This window comes from Struthio camelus, chromosome 3 (assembly GCF_040807025.1).
Source record: "Struthio camelus isolate bStrCam1 chromosome 3, bStrCam1.hap1, whole genome shotgun sequence".
Lineage (NCBI taxonomy): Eukaryota > Metazoa > Chordata > Aves > Struthioniformes > Struthionidae > Struthio > Struthio camelus.
In genome coordinates, this window is record NC_090944.1 from 64,373,634 (window position 1) to 64,399,835 (window position 26,202).

The 26,202-nt window shown below is 37.6% G+C and overlaps 1 protein-coding gene across 2 annotated transcripts in view; it reads left to right on the top strand.

Annotated features, from left to right (window-relative positions):
- RFX6 (regulatory factor X6) overlaps positions 1–20,251 on the top strand; it is a 39,148-nt gene extending 18,897 nt beyond the window's left edge. Inside the window, exons 7-19 of one of the 2 annotated variants that reach the window (XM_068936451.1) lie at positions 1,512–1,619; positions 4,492–4,569; positions 4,664–4,777; positions 7,310–7,359; positions 8,173–8,332; positions 9,264–9,408; positions 10,726–10,820; positions 12,915–13,032; positions 14,127–14,249; positions 15,591–15,800; positions 16,169–16,678; positions 18,303–18,521; positions 19,735–20,251. In XM_068936451.1, the coding sequence (XP_068792552.1) occupies positions 1,512–1,619; positions 4,492–4,569; positions 4,664–4,777; positions 7,310–7,359; positions 8,173–8,332; positions 9,264–9,408; positions 10,726–10,820; positions 12,915–13,032; positions 14,127–14,249; positions 15,591–15,800; positions 16,169–16,678; positions 18,303–18,521; positions 19,735–19,901 (2,097 nt within the window). In that variant the 3' untranslated portion in view covers positions 19,902–20,251. Of the gene's footprint in view, positions 1–1,511; positions 1,620–4,491; positions 4,570–4,663; positions 4,778–7,309; positions 7,360–8,172; positions 8,333–9,263; positions 9,409–10,710; positions 10,821–12,914; positions 13,033–14,126; positions 14,250–15,590; positions 15,801–16,168; positions 16,679–18,302; positions 18,522–19,734 lie in introns of both variants that reach the window. The other variant, XM_068936450.1, reaches the window with a different exon arrangement.
- Positions 20,252–26,202: the final 5,951 nt, after the last annotated feature.

The window sequence follows — 26,202 nt, forward strand, 5'->3', positions numbered from 1 at the left end:
TAGAAGTCTAAATCTGTGGTTGATTTACCATAATTTTGCTGCATGGTCAGTATCTACACCTACAAGATCACCGTTGTTTCATCCTTCGCAACTCCCATTTCTCCAAAGGCTAGCATCTTAATCCTTATTCAAGACTTTTTCTCAGTATGTAACTAGTATGAGATTTGTCTATGATATTTCAGATGTCACAAGCTGAAGAGGTTTAAGAGATGAATTCTAAAAACTGCAAGGAATACTCAGATCATAAGAAATTTGTCTTATCTCAAGGTCAATGTTGGCAGTGCATCAACAAAGTAGCTGGAGAACACAAAACTTCTGGGAATACCATCCTTTACTGAGATGCAAAATTGAAATGCCCTTTCTGTTTTACTTCCTTTTTTGCTGTTAAAGAGTTAGCCCTAGCATCCCAGTAAAATTCTGTATTCCTTTTCTGTAACCTTCCTCTTTCCAGGACTGAATTGCTGTACAGGACTCTGTATTGTGTAGATCCAACCAAGCATGGAACAGAGTTTAATTCACATCTGTGGAATCAAGTATTAAATTATACTTGAGTCCTTTGCAGACAAATAGGTTCCTAACATGAAAATGAGCTGTTAGAAACTCATAGTTTTGTCCTGTACTTATGAACAAAGGCAAAATGCTCTAAAAGTGTTCAGAGAAACAAGTCTAGACTCTCTGAGGTGAATGGCCAAACTCCTAGTAATTTCAAGAGAGTAGGAGGGATCCAGCTAGAATCAGTGGCATACTCCAGATAGGCATGCAACTCAGTATCCTTCCTTTTTCCTACAAAGCTCTCGGAACATGTTTTATATGTACATCTATTTCAATACAGTAGGTCATAGGAACACAGGACACAAAGAGATTTTCTGGGGCTTCATGTCAAGTCTTCCACAATCACAGACAGCTATATAACAAATACATAGTTCAGAAGTGTACACAGGCCCTACATACCATCACACCCATAATGCCATAAAATATTACCTAACCTTATGGTAAACTAAAATGGCAGTCACTGTGGTAAAACAGCAGAATTGTCTACTGTAGTGCTAACAGAGCAAGAAGAGAGCAGGGGAGAATGATGGTCTCACCAGTGTCCTAGATCCTTGCACTAGAAAGATACATATTAACTCAAACTTAGGGTTACCCTAAGAATGATATCACAATCCATACTGTAAAGAAGGGCAATAGATTATATTCTATTTTATTTTTTAAACACAGACTAAATTTGTAGATAGAAGAATTCCATGAAGTCATTTGGCTTAAGGATTGCACCATTCTGAAAAGAGTATTTGATGGAGTTTAGATCTAGACATATATTTAACTACCTTATGGAGCTGGAATCCAAATCTGGATATAAATATCAATATTTTAGAAGGATTATCCGAATGTAAATATTCTGGAACTTTGAGAATCTCATGAAATAAAATACCACTTTAGTGTGAATCATTGTTGTTTTCAGGTAAATCTATATTAGGTATTTCAATGCTACTGTTTCTCCCCTCACATTTCAGGGTGGTTTCACTCGGAAATATTCTCTGAGTTCCAAAACTGGAACTCTTCTTCCAGAATTTCCAAGTGCTCAACACCTTTTGCTTCAAGGGTGCATTTCTAAAGACAAGGTAAAATGTGAGCTCTTTCTCTTCTGACTTTCAGATCAAAAATTGCTACAGAATGTTTCTTCATATCTTAGCCTTTGAGGTATTGACATGAAAGAGCCAGAAATGTCCATAATCAAACAGAGGTGACTGATTTATAGAGGGGGCAAACCTTTACTAACACCGATTAACTGGCTCTCCACTGGAAAGGTGGTTGAATTATTTACCTATTAACTGACCTAGTATTTTACAAACTGATGGTATGTAAGACGGGGAGAGCAAAACAAACAAATAGCTAAGAGCTGTATTCAATCCAAATGCCTTCGGATTTAAGGTAAATTTTATTCTGATTAGATTGGCGCATATAATTCACAACAAATAATTGGACGAATTTTACTCTCATTCATTAGTTGTTTAAAAAGAGACAAAAAATCTGAGTATATGGTTTCTTTAAAATTAGTCATTAATTCCTTTGACAAATATCATTTGGCCTGGATATTATTTGAGTAGGATATGGTGGAGTGTATATTCAAGAATATTATCGACAGCACATGTTCGATTTTGTGTATCAGTCATCAAAAACCAGAACAATACCATAAGACTTACATATCTGACACAGTGTATCCTGTTAAATTGTATTTCACAAATCAATACACAATATTGCTCATCCTAAGTTTAGGTGCTCACCTAGAAGTATTGCTTGTGTATGTGTTGTGTCTTTGCTGGTGTATTTGTTGAGTACTTGCCTCTGTGTTATATTTCTGATCCCTTTTCAGGTTCTCAGGCTGCTACATCCCTGAGCTGTGCTAGGTATCTTTTGGGTGCAAACTGTAAACTCTCCAGTTTAGTCTGCAGTACGGGTCATGATGTTGGCCCTGCTGAGATCTGTTGCTCTAATGATTTTTTTTTATTATTAGCCATTCTTCTTAGGCTTGCTCTGCAAAAGTAGTAAAGACTAGGATTCCTATTGTGAAAAGCTAAACAAAAGGAGCCATCTGTAATGCACAAATCTTAACAGCAAATATTACAGGTCCTAAAGAAAGCCGAAGAGGTGTACTTAGTGGTGTGCATCATGTGCTATTATCGTTTCCCTGAGTAAATTGCTAGGCATGAATAGACATCTCTCATATGTACAGCCTTCTTGTAAAATTTAAGTCTGAGAAGTATTAGGGGTCCCCTGTGGACCCAGAACAGCAGTGTAAGCAAAACTGAATTTTACCACTTCAACAATTAAGAAAAAGATGCAACTCATTTTCTCTTCATTCTTGGGTCATCAACATTTAATTTTCCTGATGCTGGGGAAGGAGATGGGAGGGCCCACCAGGACTTTGGGGGTGACTCGATCTGAGGACAAGCTCCTGGAATTATAAGGAGACTGGGAAGAGATAGGATTTTCTCTGTATGTGTCTCCCTCTCTTCCTTTTCTTGCTACTTTTTTTCTTACTCCTTTTTCTTATGCCTTGTTTTCTTTCCTTACTGTCTTTCCCCTCAGCTTGTCTGACCAACAGATGTAGAACTCTCTCCTGTAGTCCACACTCTTATCCTTTTACTTAACTGTCCCATCATCTGTGCAACAGTCCTATCAATATCCTCTGTAAGCCCTATAGCAGCTGTCCACACATCAGCCCCTCTCAGTGGCAGAAAAGCAGGCTTTCTAGAGCTATAGGATAACCAAAACAATATGACAGCCATTTTGCAGTATTTGTCAGCCATCCTCTCTAAGCATCTGTCTGTGTGCCTCATAACTTATTCAGATCTACTCAACAGCTTCATGTCCTGATTTTGATGTTTTAAGAGAGTTTTATAAGCTCATGCATCACAGCGTCACTCTTGGAAAGTAAGATGCATCCAAAGAATATGATGATTATGAAAATTTTTACAGCTCTAAGAGAGGACAAAACTAAAATTACCTTTCCAGGTGTTTAAAGTAGAGGAAGTAGGAGATTGCGTAGATATAGCAGCCTGGATTGAAATAGATAGATAATTTTTTACGTTTTCAGTTTGTGAAGAAAAGGTACCGAAACTTTAAGTTTCAATCAAATGTGTTTGAATTTCGCCCTTCCACACACTGTTTTTCAAAAATATGTAGTTACAGGAGCAGCTTTGTGAAAGTCAGCAAGGACCATTTCCAGAGAAATCTGTATGCTAAACCTAACGGAAATCTCTGCTGAAATAAGGTTGTACCAAGTTCATACAAGACCTTATATTGGTTTGCTGAAAAGTTCACAAGCCGTAACAAACTTTCTGTGCTTCTGGGTCACGAGAGAAGTTTTCCTAACATACAGCTTTCTTTCTTTGGAATATTTTAAAAAAAATTCTTGTTACAATTTACTATCATTTTTAACAAAGTCTTGTGATACCTCTGCACTGTTATTAAAAGAAAGGAACACTCCACTGATATAAATTAGCTTGATGAGATGAAAGGGAGTTCTGCTTTTTAAGGTCAGCTCTTGTAAGGCAGTGATTAAACTTTGACCAAATGACTGGCAGCTATTTTCTCATTTGTCCAACTAGATGATATTTCAGAACACTCATAGACGCCTATAGTAGCCTAATCATTAACTTGCACTACTCTTTGGGATTAATCTTAGCTTCAGAAAGATTAATTTACCATCTGACTGGCTAATCTAGCTTCTGCCTTACTTTGATATCCACATTTTCACAATATATACAGATTCAGATGCTGCGTATCTAATAACAGCATTGAAACTTAAAGATGGTGATAAAAACTAGAGATGAGTGACCTCTTATGACCTCTGAATATAGAGGCACATTTTGAAATATGCAATTTATACTTTATATTTAAATAATAACTACAGAAAGAAGAAACCTAGATCACTGTGGTAGTAAAGGAGAGAACTAAGAAACCGTTTAATCTTTCTTTCTTCCAAAATAGGTAGATACTCTTATCATGATGTACAAAACACACTGTCAGTGTGTCCTTGACAATGCAATTAATGGGAACTTTGAAGAGGTAAGGTTGTTTGAACGCACATTCTTGGTATATATGCACAGGGAGCAAAGAAAGCGTTATTTATGTCCATGATTTTGGTTCTTACCTCCTTTAGATTCAGCATTTCTTATTACATTTTTGGCAAGGAATGCCTGACCATCTTCTTCCGTTGCTTGAAAATCCCATCATTATTGACATCTTCTGTGTTTGTGACTCAATACTGTATAAGGTGAGTTAAGCATTTAGTTAAATGGGTAATCTTTGTCACATGATAGCTTTTACTTGCGTAGAAACAGTGTTGAGGTTAGAATAGCAGGACCCCCTGACTGTTTTCTGCTTCTCATCTGTGTAAATCAGCAAGAATTCCATTGAAATCAAATGGCATATGTAAGACAAGAACTGTAGTCCCAGCTCTGCTGCATGCTTGATCTGTGACTACAGGCAGCTCACTAATGGGTACAGGTAGCTCACTAATGGGGAAATCCTGACCTGCTTGGATTTTACTAAAGGAAATGCCTGTGAGCTTCACTGGCAAGGTTGGCTAAGTTAAGGCTGGATGAAAACTGAAGCTTTTTTTTTTAATTACAAGATGCATTGCAATTTCTACCAGCAAAAAGAGTCCTTTGGCAATTCAGCAAGCTATTTCATCTATGTCTGCTATAGAATTCATTTTGCTAGAATAAGGACAGGTTATTGCAATGTCATATGTCAACTACAGAAAAGAAGGTTTTGAAAGGACTGCCTCAGTCATGCAATAATGCCGCTGGTGTTACCATCAGCCTTGTCTTAAATTACCTTTCGTAAACTGGTCAAGCCTTATATTAAAACTAGTCAGGACTTTTTACTTACACAATTCTTTTTGAAAGGCTAAATAACATAGTTATGTCAGGAAACATTGCAGTAGATGTATCTATTTAGGTGTGAATTAAGTTCTGCCAGGATGCAAACACTAATGTACAACTTATTCTTTTTTTATCAATCTTGAATTAACTGTGTGTCCTAACAAGGTATGTATGATGAATATTTTAGGATTTTTTTTAAGAATCCCTTTAATTGCTAACTCTATAGAAAACTTATGTGTACAGAATTAGGCATCTGATCTCACTCCTTCACATGTGAGTCTGCTACTCGCAGGTTATGTCAGACCATGGTTTCTTTTTACAGAGCGCTGGAACAATACTGGGTTAAGATATTCCTGCCTCTCCTGCCTTCTACCCTTCATTTCTGTTTCCATGCACATGTTATATGTACCAGCAAAACTGTTTATTGGGCGGCAATCTGAGCCGGTACAGGTTAAAGAAAAAAATCTGAGAAACATTTGTTTTGCAGGATTTGTATGCCCTGTCAGGTTTTTGAACCAGTTCACGGCATGATCACACAAACAGTCATGTCAGTAAAGCTGAGGAGTACTGCAAGGTCAGGATTCAGGGACAGAGAATTGGGGAAGAGATAAATTAAGGAAGAAAATACTGCCAACATTTTCTGAGTTTTTTATTTGGAAAATCGGATCAGATCATTAATTAATTAATTAATCTGTAAAGTAGTTTAAGCTCCTCTGATAGGACATGCCATATAAATAGAAAAGGACTACCATCCTCTCTCTGATGCATGTCACAACTACATATTAATGGGAGGAAATAACTGTTGGCATAATAGCAAACATAAAGCAATTAAAGGAGAAGAACTGGGGCAGTTTAGCACTGATTATCTTATTGTCATGTATTTGTAATACTTTAGTGTACAAAAGTATGGCAAAAATCCACAAAGGAAGAAAATATGTATTTCTCAGAAGCATATCAAGCTGTAAAGTAAGAAGAGATATTTTAGTTAGCAGAGTGAAGTGAAGGTGTTTAACCTAGCTGAGACATTAAGCCTCATTTATTTTTATAGGTTATACTGTACATTGAGTTTATGAGGCTTTTCCTGCACTAAACTTGCTTTCACAATAGATCCAATATTAACTTCATTTGTAATAAATATCTGATAAGCAAAAGGGGAAGAAATGCTACAGGAGCATTGAATTAGAAACTTGATGAGGCGGAATTTCTTAAAAGTTCATAAAAATACTAGTGTGTCTTTTCCCTGGCTCTTTCATAATTTCTCACTTTTAATCATATCAGATGTTCTTGGCAGCACAGACACCAAAGAAATAATGTGTTGTCAAATCATTCACATTATGAGTGGAAACAAACAGATTTTTTGGATATATGGTGTCTAACAAAGTCAGCATTTACCTAACTTTACTGTCTGCAGTAGAATCCCCCAGAAGGCATGAAAGTTAGCTGAGTTTTTGTCAAAGCAATTCCACACCACATGTGACTGCAGGGAATTTGTTCTAAACCTTGAACACCATCAGTGCCACATGCACAGCACAGCAGAAAGAAGAGACGAGTAGCTAACAGCACTCCCAATGACTTGGGAGATGCTTGAGTTCCTGCTTCACTAAGATTCTGTGTGATGCTAGGGAAGTTAAAGTGTTTAAGCACCTCACTTCCTAATGATTTGTGTATTATAAGACAGGAGTGATATCACTTTCTTGTTTTAGAGGCATACTGAAGGAGGAATACATTATGTATGGCAAATGTGTTCATGTCTTACCAGGATGTGAGATATCTAAATATATAAATATCTAGACGATAGGCTGAAGGTATTTTGTATACTTTCCCTGTCCTTATCACTTTTCAGTCTAAGTAGACAGGCAGACTTGAATGAATAAATGGTCCATGGAAGCTTGATATCATTTTCTATTGCCTTTTTGAAGGTTCTTACAGATGTACTAATCCCTGCAACAATGCAAGAAATGCCAGAAAGGTAGGTATTTGACACTTAATAATAATGCTACATTCTGACTGTTAGGCATGTTCCAGGAAAATACAGAGTGAACAGCAGATGTTGCTTCAGATACTCTATATGCTAGAGAATTTTTCTCACAGTATACGTATTCATTTTTAGAACAGTAGAGTAAGCATGGCAAAATACCATTAGCTCTGAAGACAGCTGTAGAAGTAGAACAGCCTTAAAATATTCCACAGTATTTCAGTGTCTGGTTTGACTTACTGGATTTTCTGGTTTGACTTACTGGATATCTTGATTTATTTTTTTTTACACTAAAACCCTAGGAGATCAAAAACCCCCACTTTTGTTGTTCAAGGAAAAACAAATTTTATCTGCTTTTCAGAATACTATTGAGGTTTGTATCTTATGCACCATGAAAATATATAAGCATTTTTTCCAATAAAACATTCTGAATACGATTTTTTGTTAGCTACCTCTGAATTTTCTGACCCTTCCTTTCCCTTGTAGGGAATCTTGTTTGGATTTTTATGTCTAAGGCTTTGTGCTTTAGGTATCTCTAATGGTTCTTGGATTTATTACAGTTTATTCTTAAAGTTAGTGGGTTTCAACCTCTTTCAATTTGCAAACTGCTCACATTTTTTTTTCGTAGGAGGTAGAGATCAATAATATAGTTAATTTTAGCCTTCTGATGATAGGTCAATATTTCCTGTTTCCTTTTGGGGACACCTGAGGAGTAATCCACAGATCTACCCAGGAGTCATGAATCACAGACTGAAACCCAAAAATGTAAACTAATACAATACAATATTTACACATTTTTTACTGTAGTTTATTGGCAGATATAAGAAATTTTGCAAAAAACTGGGAACAATGGGTTGTTTCCTCTCTGGAAAATCTACCAGAAATCCTGACAGATAAGAAGCTGCCTATTGCAAGAAGATTTGTTTCTTCCTTGAAACGACAGACATCATTCTTACACCTAGCCCAGGTGAGCAGAACAGGACTATACATCAAAAAAAGTTGTGAATTAAACTTGGTACATCTCTTTGGTCATAAGATGTAGTGCATTACTTTTTTTTAAGGTTAAATTTTAGCTATGGAAGACAGACCTTGCAGTTTTCTCCATACAAGAAGGAAGAGGTCATGAATAGATCTGATCAAAACATTTTGATCTTCAAAACTTTATGGTATAAAAGAAGACCATGCTTATAATGAGCTATTGTCTAGGACCTAGGAACTGTAAATATGACACCTTTCAAATTAAAAACACTCTGATATTCCTTAGGACTTCTCTCTGCAAGAACTTCTGGCAATCAAATGATGACGTGGGATATACGGGTATTTGTTTAGTCCCAAAGAGAAAAGCATCAAATGAGCATCCTTGCCTGACAAAGTTTCATTAGCTTTTCCATGGCATACTTTATGTGACATTCAGTGAGTTTATTTCTTCCTGAGTTGCCTGAAGTGAATACAAGACATTGACAGGTAGCTGAGGGCTCCCAGGCTGTGTTGATAGAAAACAGGTATCTGCAATTAGAAGACACCTCCATATTATTTTTTGTTAGATTATACAAAAGGATACATTGCGTTTCTGGGAGCTTAAATGCTAACAGCCTGGGCTCTGAGAGGTAGCACTCATGAAAAACTGTAGAGGTATTGTATAATTCGTCTTAACTAGTTTTTCCTTTCATAAAAATTAATGCAGCAGTAGCATATGGGTGACATTGTGAAAATGATCTGATAGGAAGGCACATTGGAAAAGCATTAGAAATCTAATGGAAGGGAAACATTGCCTCATCTGATCTGTGAAACACTAAGCTATGAAAAGAAAATTAAGTAGCACATGATTCTTCTCCTGGGAGTTATTCATTTGGTCCCACGGTGTGGGTCTTAGGATTTTACCTTGCCTTCTCTTACAGATTGCCCGGCCAGCCCTTTTTGATCAGCACGTGGTGAATTCCATGGTATCTGATATTGAGAAGGTAGATTTGAATAGTATTGCCTCTCAGGCACTCCTGGCAGTCTCAGGCAGCACAGACTCTGATGGAGAGGTCTACACGGAATGTAAGTCCTTGGTGATGTATTTGTAACATTAAAAGAAATTCAGTCTTTCATTCCATGCCTCACTAGTCTACTTGGAGATGAACTGAGAAAAGGCAGACATAGGCACTGCATTCTCTAATCTACTGCAGCGTTAACTTCCGTAGTTTAAGAAAACCAATTCCTTGCCCCAGCGCATTCTACAAGAATAGAAACTTATACTAGTCATCCCAGCTAGATGACTTTTAAATGGTTGTTGAAAAGATGATCTGCGTTTCAGCTACTAATTTTAATAATATCCTTTTTAAAGTTTTGTCCTAATGATATGGGGATATTAGCACTGGTCAGTTCTTGACAAAGTCTCAAAAAGTATATGTAATTCTAGTTTGGTTTAATGGATATTTGAGGTAGTTTACTTTTTTTGTATATAAAGATTTTTGGGCTGAAAGTTGATATTTAAAAAAATATATAATTTTCAATATGGTATAATAGCTCTTTCAAGCACACAAAATAGAGAATGGAGCAAACTACAGATATGTGAGGTTTTTAATTTTTTTTATATGTACCTATACATACCTGTTGTTGAAAAGTGAGGTTTAGCCATTTTCTCTGTTAAAAAGGTAACTTTTGTCACAGGAAGCACGTTGAGCACAATTTGGAGAGCTGAAAGGAGAGCAACAGCAACTTGATGTCTTTTAAATGTTGTTACTTTGAACATGAAAGTTCATTCTCTTAAATAATGGCTCCAATCCTGTTCATCTGAGTTGCCCTTTCCTTATTTTCCGTGTAATTGTTTTCTATTTTGCTCTTTCTCGTCCTTCACACTGGTTAAAAAAAAAAAAGAAAGAAAGAAAGGGAGCAAGAGAAATGACCTACCATTGTCTAGGCATTTTCTAGAAAATAGGAAGTATTAGTTGCTTAGTTTTACATTATATTATGAAAACCTGGGAAGACATAAGGAAAACCTAAGGCAGTATACAAGTCACCTATTCTGCCACATTGTAGACAAAACTGTTCTACTAACCTTGGTAACAGACAGGATTCCAAGGTTGAATCTCAAAAGAGAGAACATCAGATTTTTTTTTGTTTTTATTTTCTTGTAAAACTTCACTGTCTTACAGCCTGCAGAACTGTAATATTAAAGTAACTGAAATGTGTATGTGATTAATTTGTGTCTGCTTACTTTGCTGAGAAATTGCTCATTTCTTCACTGCTCTAATCTTTGCCTTTCCTTTCCATGCTACAATATTGTCATATGGCTGGTGAGTGGCTTTTTCTCACATTCCAAATAGTGTGCAATGATATGTTTTCCTTTTTACATGGTAGATGACTCTATTACAGTGTTCCAAGAACTGAAGGACCTTCTAAAGAAGAATGCCACTGTGGAATCATTTATTGAATGGTTGGATACTGTGGTTGAGCAAAGGGTTATCAAGGTACCTTTCAAATGTTCTGCCTGATTCAGGACCAAATCCTACTCCCCTTACTCATGGATGCAGTCCCATTGACTTTCCACATGGGATTCTCACCTCTGCTCCCATCTCCCTGTTGTAACAGGGAAGTTCTTCGTTTGGTGTGAAAAGCTCTAAGCTAGATTAGTTCTAATTAATCTCATACCAAGTGCTGTTGGACAGTCTTATGTGTGTGAAAAACTAAGCAGTATCTTAACTAAGAAAGACATTAAAATCAGCACTGTTATAAAACTGTACATTAAAAAAATCCACCCATCCATCACTATCTGTGTATACAGAATTACAGGGTGATTGCCCAGTGAGTAAGGTGAGCAAGAGTTGTTCCTCAGAGAAGACTATGTAATTCTTAATGTATTATTTTGATGGTAATATATGTGGTATAGATTACTATAGCAGATAGGTTCAGAAGTAGCTATCCTGCAGAAGGATTTCTACAGGCCAGCATGGAAGATATTCTCTTATGATTTTATAAGGTGTTTGATGGAGAAAAAAGGACTTTTTATTTCCTGATTTATAAGATGTTTCATAACCACAAGTATTTTGTGTGCATGTAGTTACACTGGAGTTATTACACTGTAGTTCAGAACAAAATAATTGAGATGTAGACCTCCCGTATCCCTTCACATCTGCGCTTGGATTTCTGAGTTACAGCTCAAGTAAGACATATTGACCCAGTTTATGATTCTGATGAATGTAAACTAGCAGAAATAAATGTTTTGTGTGGTGTTGCTTGCCAGAAGCTCTGAATACTGTTCTCCTCAGCTTTTGTCTTGATTGCAAATGCACTGATGTGTCATTGATGCAATGATGGGCTGTCTTACCCATCATTTTAAGGAGCAGCTTCATGTGTGCAGGAGAGGTAGTGCCATTAGCTTTGATTTGCTCATGGAAGAATGGCTCTGCCACTTACAAAATAACCATAGGTATGTCATTTTCCCTGTCCTCACCTCTGTTTTCCCAACTTTGAATGGAGGCAATGATAATTCCTTTGTTTCTAAAGCACTCAGGATTTACTAACATTTAGTGTCGTGTGTGAGTAGCACAATGAGGTGCTTTGCTGAATCAGGGCAGTAGAGCCAAAGTGAGTCCAACTTGCTCAGACACAAAACTCCTACTGATTTAACAGAAGCTGAGCAATCCCAGCTCATAGTAGAACTGAATGCTTATAGTCTAAAACTGGTTCTACAATTTCAAAAGACAATCTATGTAAAACAGGCCAGGCAGAAAAGGTAAATCACTCTCCCATTCAGCATCTACTATGTAATACTATATTAAAGCTAACTGCTATGGTTTCAAGCACTGTTTTCCCATGGTTGGAGGTAAGAAATGCTAACAAGTCCTGATATCAGTCCAGATCAGCTAAGTAGAAGCTAATCATTTACAGAACATGTAATCCCTCCATTGCTCTCTACCTTCTGTTCATGCTAAAGTGCAGTTACTGTCAAACTTACACAACATCTTCTTTCTGCTTGCTATTTGAGAAAGCAACAGGGCATACTGCTACCACATGAACAAAGTACTGCCAGAGCAAAGTAACAGTATGAAGTGAGCAGCTTTAAAAGCTTCGGTGTTACAATAGCAAACATACTATTTTGTAAGACAAAGAGTCTGGCAAGTATTATGCAGATCACATTAAGGTACAGAGACTAATTCCCACACCTTATTTATGTGGAATAACATAGTACCAAGATTTTTTTTTTGTTTCTCCCTGTACAGCTGTATATTTACAGAACAATCTGGCACCTTTAAGACTAGAACATGAGCTAATTTAAATACCGTCAGGGCACAGCAGACCTCGAGTGGTAAGCAGTTTGCTTCATCGAATACATGGTCAGAGCTCTACCTTGGTTGCACTAAAAGAATTGAATGGTTCTCCTCTTTATCACTTTAAGGGCATACAATATAAAAAGAGTTTGAATTAGACAGCTTGAGCCACCCTGCCACATTAGCCTGAGTCGAGGACTCCATGAATTCTCAAGCATCCTCAGTCCTCCTTTCTTCTCTTCTATGTGCTGAAAGCAAGTTAGCATACTTACAGAATGTTACTACTTCTTTTAGGCAAGCAAGCAAAATGGGAGGTCATTGAAGAAAAGAGCTCAAGATTTCCTTCTCAAATGGAGTTTTTTTGGTGCTCGAGTGATGCATAATCTCACCCTAAACAACGCATCAAGTTTTGGTATGCTGGGCTTTGTAATAACCCTCCTACTTTGTGCACGTGTGCTAGCACTATTCTTACCTTTCCGCCACTTCCTCAGTAGAGGAACCTGCCTGATTCTAAAGCCACAAATATTGTGTAATGTGCTTTTTCAAACTAACCTTTCACAGAAGATGCTAGCAATAATTTGTTGGTGGCCTGTGTTACATGTTTGTTTTCCAAAGGTGTTTTTCTTCTGAATTGCTATTTGCTACTGCTTTGCCATTTCGGAGCTAGAAGCTATGTTTGTTTTAATATGGCAATGAAACCATAATTACATATCTCAGTACATGAGAGAGAAGATTTAAATTGTTAGCTTTACACGTGGATCAGTTTGGTAAAAAATTACTGCTGTAGAGAAGTTTTTGTGTTGCGTGGTTTCATAATGGCAAAAGGAATTTGACAAATCACCATGTTATTTAATTCTGGGATCAACGGGCATTCAATTCAGTAGTCTGTTTGTGGCATTTAAATATGCAGGTTCACAGGCCCATCTTTAGAGACGTTTACATTTTGGGAAATCTCAGAAAGAATATCCTTTAAATTGGAAAATGTTAGAGCAAATAAATTCACTATAAATCCAGTACATTGTTCCCCAAGTGATCTCAGTAGTTGTAGGTACCCTGTTATCATAAATTCAGAGGCTATTTGAAATAGCTGTAAGGAGAAACACATTTTTAATGTGATATAGCCTTGAAATAAGGTCAAAGACTTTACTAGTTATTGTCTGGTTATTTAGCACAAGACAAACAGAAATAGAGCAGAGGCATTCTAGCAGACTTCGGCCTTATCTAGCTCCACTGTGTGCCCTCTTCAAGTATAAAGCATGTCTCACTTTCATCAGTATTTTTCTTTGATGTAATTAGTGGTCAAATAGCCTACAGGACAGTAAACAATTGAGCTAGGTGGGCCAGTGCAAAGAGAGATTAGAGCTAGAAGTTAGGCACTATTCCTTGTTGGTCTTGCCAGGTCATTTAAAGTCCACAATTATTTGTTTGTTTCACTCGCTTCTTGTAGAGTGGTGAGAGATGGTCACAAAGATAACTCAGCTACTCTCTGTCTTTCTCCTCCAAAAGGTTCTTTCCATTTGATCCGCATGCTACTAGATGAGTACATCCTGCTTGCCATGGAGACACAGTTCAACAATGACAAAGAACAAGAACTCCAGAATCTACTGGACAAATACATGAAGAATTTAGGTAACTGGAGCTTGGTTCTTTTGAATGTATTCCTCAATTTTTAGAAATTTATGTACATGTTTAACTTCAATCAGAAGCAGACTTGCTGTCTTTTGCTGAAGGTGTGGTTACATACGATATTGTTAAATCCATCTGAAAAGCTTATGATCATGCCATAAGCCATTCATTCCCACTTTCCTAACATAGTTCACGTAATGATATTTTCTGGGAAATGATCTGGGATGCAACAAACACTTGTGTTGGTACAACTGAAGGGCCACAAACTGCAGCATGAAAAGAGATGCAAATAGCAGAGAGCGCAGGAATTCCCAATCCAGTTTTTCCACCAAAGCTGAAATATGCGTTAATACCTTCAACTAGGATGTGTTAAAGATTGTCAACATACAAAGGTCCCTAAAGGGTTGGAGCCCTATTCAGCCTCCGGTTGAAGTACTACCATATGTAAGGGAAACAAAAAGAATTTAAGATAGTCTCTTTAAAATTGTATAGCTACCAGGCTTCATCAGAGTAGACAGTTTGAAGTCATGCACTCCAGGTCCTGTGCTTTAAAATGAATGAAAATTAAGAACTGACATTTGGCTCAAATTTTGGTCCAAGACGATTCCTAAAAATCTGATAAAACTCCTCTGAGTTCTTCAGAATTATTTTTGATTAACATTAGTATCTGAAATTACCCTTAATTCTTTAATTGTTGTTACCTGCCCTTTGCTCCAAGAAACTTGCACTGAATTTGTCTGAGAGTACATGCTATGCTTTTTTTAACTTGGTCTTCAGGAAAAGCCTTGTCCTTGTCCCTGGATAATTAGGTGAAGTACTTGAAACCGTGAGATGAAGTCATGATTCCACTAAAGAACAGCAAGTCTTCCACTGACTATATCAATTGTCTGCAGAAAACTGAAGCAGCACAGGATAGAACACACACTTTTTCCTAGATATCAGCATACAAATAAATAGACTTTAAGCATTCTAAAACTCCGAATGCCAGTTCTTTAGGATAAAGTGTCATAAGCCTGATTCAGTCTTATTGCAATTTCATGGAGTTCATTGTTGAGTTTTACTTCAAGGGAATAAACCTGGCCCACTATGATGTCTTCAGTAAGGAGCTAATCCTCTGTGATATAGATCTGTGGTCAGAGAATATGATACAAACAGTTTCACTGGGAAGAGTAAGATTAAATCATTGGCTAAATACAAAATTTGGAGGCTTCTGTGGGTTTTTAAAATAAGTAGCCAAAGATATGGATAAAACAGACAGCTCATATGCTGTCTATATGCTAGAGGTGAATTTACATGCAATGAGTACACACAACAGCCACTAAGAGATTTCACTTACTATTCCAGATGCAAGCAAAGCCACCTTTACTGCGTCACCAAGCTCTTGCTTCCTAGCAAATCGCAACAAAGCTGCTCCTTTGCCCAGTGACACTTCAGTCAAAAATGAGTGTCTAGCAGAGCAAACGTATGTGTCCTTGTCAGCTAGCCAGCCCAGCAGTGTACCTTCTGGTCTGAACCCCTTCTCCACGGGAGACAGCGAGAATTTGCAGCTAACAGGTATGTATCAGTTCTTCTGCTCTCTCCTTCTGTAACAATGGTAAAACAATCCTTGTACTTAATGGCTTGGAATAATCTTCCACTGTGAATGAACAGTAAGATCTTGAGCACAAGACTTGTAACTGCTGGAATTTCCTACTGAATGTGGCAGTCTCCAAGCTGGAGAATGAAACTGGGAACCTTTATAGCCAGAAGCCATTGATTAAGGAACTTGTAGTTGTATAGATGGGATCCAATGCACATCCTTTGTAAATCTTTCAAATGATAATGCAGAATTCACATAGAGGGTTAGTGTCTTAACAGAGTCCAGTTTATTTGGCAGTTCTGCAGTATGAATGCTAACCACAACTAATGTTTATTTATTCCAGGTCAAATGGAACTCTCTCAAAGCACTGGCCACTTAATGACTCCACCCATTTCACCAGCCATGGTCAGCCGAGGAAGTGTTATCAACCAGGGGCCAATGGCTGGGAGACCTCCAAGCGTAGGCCCAGTGTTATCCACACATTCACAGTGCTCTTCCTACTCAGAACCCCTTTATCAGACTTTGTCACAAACTAATCAGAATTACTATGGAACCAATTCCAATTACCAAGCCATGTTCAGAACTCAGGCCCATCCCACTTCAGGAGTTTATCACCACAGAGCAGAGCACAGCCGATTCAATACCTTGAGTGAACAGCATTTCTCCAGAGACTACTTCAACAACAGCTGTGCTGTGTCTCCATACAATGCCAGGTCCCCTTCCAGCTATGGTTCCTCCTCCGTTACTCAAGACACACACAATATGCAGTTTCTGAATACTGGGAGCTTCAACTTCTTGAGCAACTCAGTGTCTTCTTGTCCAGGAGCAACATATCCCCCTAATGCTTCCAATGGTATTAATATGTATTAATATATTTTTTCTTTTTCTCTTCTATTTCTCTTTCCTTGCCAGAGTAAACCACTCTTTCTCTGCGTTTTCCTTTGGAAGATGTTTTTCAGGTCTTATTTTTAACTTCATGTTTTCTAGTTCTCGGATGACACATATAGGTTGTAAAGCCTCTTAACAAGCTACTTTAGGGCTGATTTTCCTCTGAGGAATCCTCGGTTGACCTCCAGTGCCACTATTGCACCTACATTAACCTTCCTCTGGCACCATCACTCTGTCCTGCTAAACGGAAGCAAAATGAGGATGACTATGATTTAGCAATCCCTTAAAAAGCCGCCAAAACATCTTCTGTGAAATATAGCAGACGTAAAATAGCTTGCTTCTGGCCATTCTAATCACAGGGTCGGGCTGGTGAAAAAAAAGCATATGAAAATGTGGATTAGCATTATTCTAAGAGTTTGACCCTAATATATTCTCTCATTTCAAGTGTAAAATTGCTGCCGTGTTCTACTTTAGACATGTAGTGGGTGAAATTATTGCTATATATCATATAGTTTGTAGAAACATTTATAAAACACCTTCCTCTTCTTCAGGAAGGATACAGCAGGAATGCTGCTTGTATATGCATGTGTGTATGTCACATGTATATATTACTATATAGATTTTTCTTTCCATGTATATTTTCCTTGATTGTCCATTTCAGAAGAGAGCACTGAACTGTGGATAGGAGTCCACATGGTGTCTTTTCTGGCTATCAACTACAACATTACTGTTTGATTCTGATGTTAGAATGGAAATGTAATTCTGTACTGAAGGACTGACTGAACTCCTAGGATCTTTCCTTTCCCTTGTTATCACCCCTCTTTTAGGTCAGTCACTGCATATTAATACTTTAATGTTACTAGGCTATACGTGTATATAAAGAGCCTTATTCTCAAAGAACTCCCCCAGTAACAATTACCTATTATCATAGGTTATGACAGGCTCCAGTGAAATGGAACATATATGTATTCATTTGATGGCATTATCCTCTCTTCATCCAATCACTCATCTTTTTACTAGCCTTTTAATGATCCTTTTTTTAAAGATTTGTATATAGTCAAGAGAGCAAAACTACAGTAATCGTATTTAGACTGAAGAGGTGGCATCTGGAAGCTTAGCTAAGTTTTTAAGTCTGAAATCTAGCCTCTATGAAAGATAGTGTCTACACCCTCATTGCATTACTGTTCTCATTGGCTTTTTTCTCACAGATTTTTTATTTGTCCAAATTTGGAACAGAAAATTTTAACTCTATGTCCTCTGATATGCAGAGGGGATCATTTTCAAGAATCTGATTTTGACTTCACTGCTTTGCATTTCCCTCTCATGAGCTCTGAAAGTCAAATTGCTTTGCTAGCTTTGAAGTAATTTAAGTCATGCAGCATAGTAGGAAACAAATATCCTCACAGCATAAAGAGGAACTGTTTAATTTTTAAATGCTGTGTCACATAGCTGTTCATTAGCAGTCAGATCAGTAAATCGTTTTAAACCGTTTTTTCTAATTCCAACCCCTTCCCCACACGCCTGCCCTACCCTTTCTCTTCAACAGCAGTTTAACTCTACTTTCTTTTTTCCAACTCTCCTGTCAATAGGCTATTATGGAAACAATATAAATTACCCAGATTCTCACAGACTTGGATCAATGGTGGATCAACATGTTTCTGTAATCAGCAGTGTAAGCAGCATTCGATCACTGCCATCATATAATGATATTCATGATCCACTTAATATCTTGGATGAGAGTGGAAGAAAACAAACAGGCTCATACTATACAGAGTCCTCATCTTCAATTGTCTGTCGGACTCCTATGTGTAAGTATAGCCAATGAGTGAACAAGAGCTATGAACTTTTTAGCATCTTAACAAGTGCTTAGAATTATACTGTAGCTCACACATATAGTACATAAGATGCAATAAGTATTGCAATAAGTATTCTGGTGTAATACAGAGATAAAATAGGTCAATTCCTAGGATATAACATATTATATGGTTTCTTTGATATTTCAGGACAGTGGATTTAATGGCTCTCTCTTCTCATAAAGAGGACTATGACCCATTGTCCACGATTTGCCTGAATTGCAGGAAAATCAGTATTAGGAGACACTTTCTAACTGTTAAGTGAGCTACTGGGCTGGGCTTCTCCAGTGTCCCTTAAGGATCCCCACTTTTGCATAAATCAAGTGAACCCTTTGTCAAGCATAGTTTAGATGTACTTCATCCTGTGGACTACACTAGTCCCTTCCTGCCCTGTGCTTCAACAGCTATGTGAATTAGGTGAAACTCCTAGTGAATTTTAGGGGAAAGACAATTACCTAACCCCAAGTCATTTGCTTTGGTATATGTATTAATCAAATGGCAGTCAAATTTGATTTCATATTCCAAAAAACCAGAAGTATCGGATGGGAGACGTAAACTAGGACACAGTCTGGGTGTTTCTCCACAAGGTTACCTGTTCCTTATTACTTCTCTGTTAACCTTGTGCAGAAGATTAGCTATTGCTTGTCTCATTAAGGTTCTGCAAGAGCTCAATGTTTGATTCTTTAAGTGAAGCTAAAGGGGGAAGACAAGCCAGCAGCACCATTCAGGGATTGTCCCTATCAAGTGGCTTATGTATTCCATATTGATACGTGCCTTGTGGTAGGCTTGATTGTATGGAGAAGTAGTGCTACTGTCAGTGAGTATGGCACTAAATGGTGCAAGATGTGGAAAGAGGAGGATAATAAGAGTAGTTTTGCACAGTTTTTATAGAAGATGGTTCGTATGCAATCTGTAAGCTTCAGGCCCATAGCTGGATTTTTAGCATAGTTCAGTGGTATAAAGGTTTTGAGCTATCCCATGATAGTGTAAGGAGCCACTGAAGAAAAGTAATAAAAGTAGAGGTACATTGAGTAAAGTATAGGAAAGTTGAAATTCCTTCACATGGCGTATGTGGTAGATATGGGTTTCCAGCAGATGAAAGTGGATTATATTTTAAGAGAATACTAAACAGAAAGCTTGCAGTGATGATTACCTTTTGTTTTCACAGCTTCAGACATGCAAACTACAGTTTCCTCGCAATGTATGTATGGAACTTCTGGTCAGTTCCCTTCCCAGGAAAATCTGGAGTCCCACGGGCCACCAAACAGAGATATCGTATCATCTTTACCACCAATCAACACTGTCTTCATGGGAGCAGCTGCTGGAGGAACCTGAGCTGGGAGACAAATGCCACTGTTTTAAACTTACTTTCCGATTCCAGACGTTAAGGATCTGATAACTAAGGTTATGACGACTTAAGTGGGTGGGATAGAAAAGTATTGCCTATAGGTGTTAAAGGAGTCATTTTAGAGATATTAGAACCCCTCCACACACACACACAAAAGCTGTATTCCGATTGTGCTCTGCATGTGAATCACTCAGAAGTGTCACCACTATTATGGCTTTTCAGTCAGAAATCCAGGGTGAGCAGAAAGAATCAGTGATTCCTGCAAATATAACTAAGCTGTAAAGAAATTATTACATCTATTCCTAATTTATTAAAAATGATATTTTAGTCTTTCACTTATATCTTTTTGTATAAAAAATGTTTATTTAATGCCTGCGTTGCTCATTATTTATTAGGATTGCAGAGTCACTGTTTACTTTCTCTTATTTGACAGATTGTCAAATGTATGTATCCTACCTCCTATGGAAATGTTTACAAGGTCAATTTTTACTGTTTTAAATGAAATTAAGCCAAATTCTTAAGTTTTTTATTGTTGTGCTTTGAAAAGTCAATTTCAAATGTTTAGTGCCTGCTTGTGTAAGTGAAAGTCCTCAGGAAACAAATAAAACATATTGTGGGGAACATTGACTTTGAAAATAAAACCAACAACAACAAGCAAATATCATAAGCTAATTAATTTCAGTTGCCTGCTGCTATAGCTGGATAACTGAAACAAATGAAAATATGACACAAAATATCATGGGATTTCAAAATTACTTGTGGTATGAGCCCAAATGAATTGCTGGTGGAAATCCACAAAAAGATTTCCATTAACTTGCGTGGATTTGGGGCAACTGTTTTTATTCAGACTAAAAGTAGTAAAGATGATCAAAAAATTTTGCAACCCTCCAGATTAGCTATTTTAATAAAAAAAAAATTTACAAGTGCCATGATATTCTGTGTATAAACATTCAAATACATATGTTTCTGAAGAAGCTAGGCAAAAATACTTACTTTATGATGTTAAAGAGGGCAGAGGGAAGAACAAACTGATAAAACTAGCTTCTCTTTAAACATTCATGAAATAATAGACATTATTCTATAATCAGATGGTCCCAACAGCAGATTCAGATTTTGATTTAAAAACAGTTTTGTGAATTATTTGAAGCTATTTGATATCCACATTCTCATTCAGGCCATTGAATATATGCTGGATCTATGGAGTTAGATTGTAGGCCATTTTTAGTGGAAGAAAATAGATGATAATAAGACGAATTTTTTCTTTCTAATCCTGTATAACTTTATTTCATCCTTCCTTATAGTATTTTCAATTATGAGAACCTGACTGCAGCAGAGGAATGATAAGTAGCATCAACTGGGCTAAATCGTGAATCATTATTGGTGTGAAATATTTTATGCGGAAATGAGACAGACACCATAGTTCAAGTAATTGGGATGTAGGAGACTTCAGGTTAGTTGCTTCCTAAGTCAAGGCGGAATCTTACACTGTGACCGGAAGTGCCACAATGAGGAAAGTTTTGGCTTCAACAAAAATTCTCAATGACGCATAGTGGTCATATAGGCCATTCAGACAAATATCTGTTAGGCAAGTGAAATAACTACAGCAGAAGAGTTGTTTCTTCTTAATTATTCAGGGTAGCATATATTTTCCTCTAAAATTAGTCACTGAAAAGTCAAGTTTCTCATCTAAGCTTATCACACAGATTTCCTCTATAGTCAGTATACAGAGGAGGGTCCCTCCAATTCCAAGTGATCTATCTAAGAGCAGAAAAGGGCAGAAGAGGGATAAGACACCATCCTGAAATACTTGGTCTCCTCCACTGACAAATGAGACGGCCTAAATAATTACTTTAAATTTGAACTTTAACTTCTATATTTTTGAAATTATGTGAGGGCAACCCTACTGTGTATAATTAAGAGGGAGTAAGCAGCCATAAATGGGCTTCAGTGAGCAGGGTCTTGGTCATCAGGTCCTACACGAAAAGCACAGTTGGTGGTACCCAGTGACTCATGTATGTTTTGTGTGATTTATGTGTATCGTTCCCAGTCTTCTTTTTTTTGCACATGAACCATTTCACACTGGGGCTTTTTTGCCATAAACTGCTTTGTATGCACTTCATCTGAGATAAAAACCAATATTCCACCATCAAATGTGCATATTATCATAATGGCTGCAAAACACACAGTAGCATAAAGTATCGAACTGTTGTAAATTACATTTCATTATCAAAAGCAAAGGGCAGTAAAAATATTCTAATATTCAAATAGCTAGTTCAGAGATATCTCTCATGGTATTGCATAACAAGGTAAAAACATAGTAATTGTATCCCAGCAAACCAACTGAGAAATGTCCATCTTTATGATCCCTTAGTTCAGTCAAATATGTAGTTTGATAAATTCAGTGCTACGTTATTTACTATGATTTCATAAAATGTCACACTAAGTTTTATCTGTGGGAAACTGAATCACTCATAGCTTTTGGAGATATCCCATGGGAAGATTCATACAGATGGTAGTGCAGCAGCATTGCAGTAAATAATTATGAAAATTAAATGAGTTGCCACTTGGTGGTCATGTATTACTCAGTTCAGTTCCATTTTTGTGTATGTATTCATATGTTCTTTCTAATACATATGTGTCAGAAAATCAGAGACAAAAATTTGTTGGTATTTAGTACAATCGGTGCCAAATGAATGCTGCCAAAGGAAAAAAAAAATCCAAGAAAGAAAAATGAAAAATAAAAACCGTTTGATCTATTTGTCAATATCAATGAATTTGAACAGGGGCTAGAAAAGGCAAAAGGGACGGATGAACAGATCAGTTCTACTGTCAGTTCTAAAGTAAAACAGACTCTAATAGAAGCTGGACCAAGAAGCAGTGCTGGAGAAGGACCAATTGTCTCGTGGGTTGTGATTCTGTGCTTAGCGGGGCAATATGGAAATTACACAATCAGGGCTGGAAGAGAAGTGTTATTCTTCTAAAAACCAATCTACATCATGGATATTTTATTCCAGACTCAAAATCAGCAAAATAAGGTTTGTCTTTGCCTTCAAATATATAGTGCAAAAATACGGGCCTGAAGTCGTGCATTGAACACTGGCTTGGTGCAATCAGTTTCTACTTTGCACTCCACAATAAACCTGTGTACTATGCTATGATCGCACATGCTAAATGCATCTTACTGGTCTGATCAGCTTTCTGCCAGCCGTCTCTGTCTAGCATGTGGAGTATCAGAGAGAAGAAGGGATCTGCTGTGCAGCAGGTAGGCATGAGCCATTTAGCAGAACTTATATTTGAGGCAGACTATTAGAAGGGCATTGCCTAATTGCAGATATGGCAGAATGAGAACAGAGGCTTCATATGGTACACTGGAGTGCTATTTCACTCAGTGTGGGATCAGTACTGAATAAACTTTAGGCTTACAAAGAAATTGGTCCAGAGAAGAAGGAGCTGCAAAACAAACAAAAAAAAAAAACCTTAAAGCACTTCAGGAAAAACTGCAGAGATGCCATCACTGTTGAACGAGCAGATATTTGGCACTAAAGAAGTTAAATCTATCAGGAACAGAATCACAGATCAGGCAGAGAAATGTAAGAATCTGCAGAAGCAAGATAAAGTAAAAATACAGGTCCATATCTCTGGGACAAAGAACGGTATATACTGCCACAGGATGGGGAGCCCCACAGTAACAAGTACTACTTTCAACTTAACACCCAGTAAAATAATCCACTGACACAGCAAAGTGTCAACAAGGGGCATACATACATAATAAGTCGAAGAGGGGAAATCAAAGAAACCAAGCCAAGCTCCGTGTTACACACGGACAACAGAATCTAGTGTTGCAACAGAGAAAATACAGAGGCCACCAACAGATGACAGTCATCACAGACATATCCACTGATGTCTCGTCGTTAGAGGAGACAGTACCACAGTGTCTAGCAAAACCACTGCACCTATGAAAACCAGTCATACCCTAGCTTACTGCTACATCTCAAAGGTACTTCAGCAGCTTTGTTCAGTTTGGCGTCTAGCAGTAATTGCAAAAGGACTGGCCTCAGGCTCAGATCAGGATTCAGTTTCTCATTTACAGTTAGTGCATGGCCCAGAATATGCAGCTTCTTAGTCTAGGGTAATGCTAAGCCTAAAGGGGGCCATAAAGCTAACTTTAAAATTGTTGAGTCTGCCTGCTGGTGATTAGATCTAGGTAAGGCAGGAGGCCTTACCTAGATTTAACATTTGGAAAGAGACAGATTAGGGTAAGTTTGGGGTCTGTTATGCCCATAAGGCTGTAAGTAACAGACTTTTATAGATAGTTTTAGGCTAAGGTTTAACTGGAATCACTAATCTGGCTTTAGAGATAGGATTAGATTTGATTATAAGTTTAGGGCTGGAATCTGGGCATGGAAGGGCTGGTTAGTATAGGGGCCTGTGACTGTTGCAAATAAGTGCCTGTAGAGCTGTACTTAGTTATCAGTCTGAAACAGGTCGCAGACCTAGTTTTCATGACAAGCTGGTATCTGCTGGATTTGGGAATATTTATAGTTAGGCTTAAGAGCTAGGATTCAGGCTGGTATGCTGAATAAGCTTGCGTAAAGTCTCAGCTTGGTTTGGTGCTCTTGCCAGTAGGAACCATGAGGTATCTTTAATTTAATTTGGGAAAGTTTATTGGTTATTCTTAAAGATGTGCTCAGGGTGAAGCTTAAATCTGAGTTACCTCTAATATTAAGATTAACTTTAAGGGTCAGGTCAACATGAAGTTGAGACCATGAGTCAACACTGGATTTAGAAGGGCCCATCAGGCCCTGCTTATTGCTGCTGCTTATAGGGACCTTCAAACTATGCCTAATTTTAGATGAAATAGAATATAGAGAGACCAGTTTAGGTTAATATTACAGTCAGAATTAAAATTAGCTTTTTCTTTGGCACGAACTGGTGAAAGTGGGATGTTTCTGCATTTAGCAGAAACTAATATAAAAGCTATTGCCAGAGCAGGTCATTTAGTTGTGATTCTTTCAGGGTCTAGTCTTAAGCATGGATTTAAACTTGGTTTTAAATTTAGTCAGAAATGGAAGAAAATGGGCTAGTTAGTTAGGCTAAAGCTGGATTTAATACCTGCAAGGATCACACAGAATCACACAGAATCGTTTAGGTTGGAAGGGACCTCTGGAGATCATCTAGTCCAACCTCCCTGCTCAAGCAGGGTCACCTAGAGCACATTGCCCAGGATCACATCCAGACGGGTTTTGAATATCTCCAGGGAAGGAGACTCCACCACCCCTCTGGGCAACCTGTTCCAATGCTCTGTCACCCTCACAGTGAAGAAGTTTTGGTTTTAAATTTAGTCAGAAATGGAAGAAAATGGGCTAGTTAGTTAGGCTAAAGCTGGATTTAATACCTGCAAGGATCTACACTCATTCTTGAAATGTGTAAGAGTCATCAACCTAGTTATTAGCCTTGGCTAAGAGTGTGAATTAAAGGCTGGAGCTGAGTCAGTAATGATGTGAGCCGGGATCAAAGAATGCTGAGTGTTGGAGACATCGTCGAGAAGAGAGAGCAGCTTCCAAAATCTGAGTCTCGCAGTAACTCCTAATATAATGATGTGGCTTATGATTTGCATTTAGACAGGCTTAAGTTTAGGGTTGGGTTTTAGGTTAGCTTAATCTGTTAATTACTTGCAAGTCTAAAAGAGGCCATGAGGCTAGGATAAGGGCTGTTGCCAACGTGGCCATCTAGCTGCATACATCTGACAGTGTATATAAGCTTAAAACAGGCTATATGGTCAGGTTTCGTTTGAGAATCTATCCTTGCTAAAGTTTGGATTTTTGAGAGATAACATTGACTGAGGATCTTGTTTTCTTCTTATTATGAAGTACAGATATATTTGATTATTTGTGTCTTTGAATGTTTTCTGGGTTGCTCAGTACATTTCTAAAGGAGCACAATGTGTTTTGGTGCTTGGTTGGGAGGTGTAGCCGGAGAATGAAAAAGAATATGCGTTTGTAAAGTAGCCTTTATACTGGTTCTTCAGATAGAGTTCAGGGAAGAGGACAACCGGTCATGGGATGTCTTGAGATATCAAAGTGATTAGTTTCAGTCATTAACAGAAACCACTCTGTTGGAAGCAGATGCATTTTCCACAGCTTAAAATGAGAATGATGTCCCTAATGGGAGGACTATAGGCATCTATAGGCTCTAGAGAGATGCTTGTGTCATTGCTAATGATTAGACCCCAAATAATCAACATTACTGGGATGGTAAAAGATCAGGAAGGTAGAAGATTCTACCAGG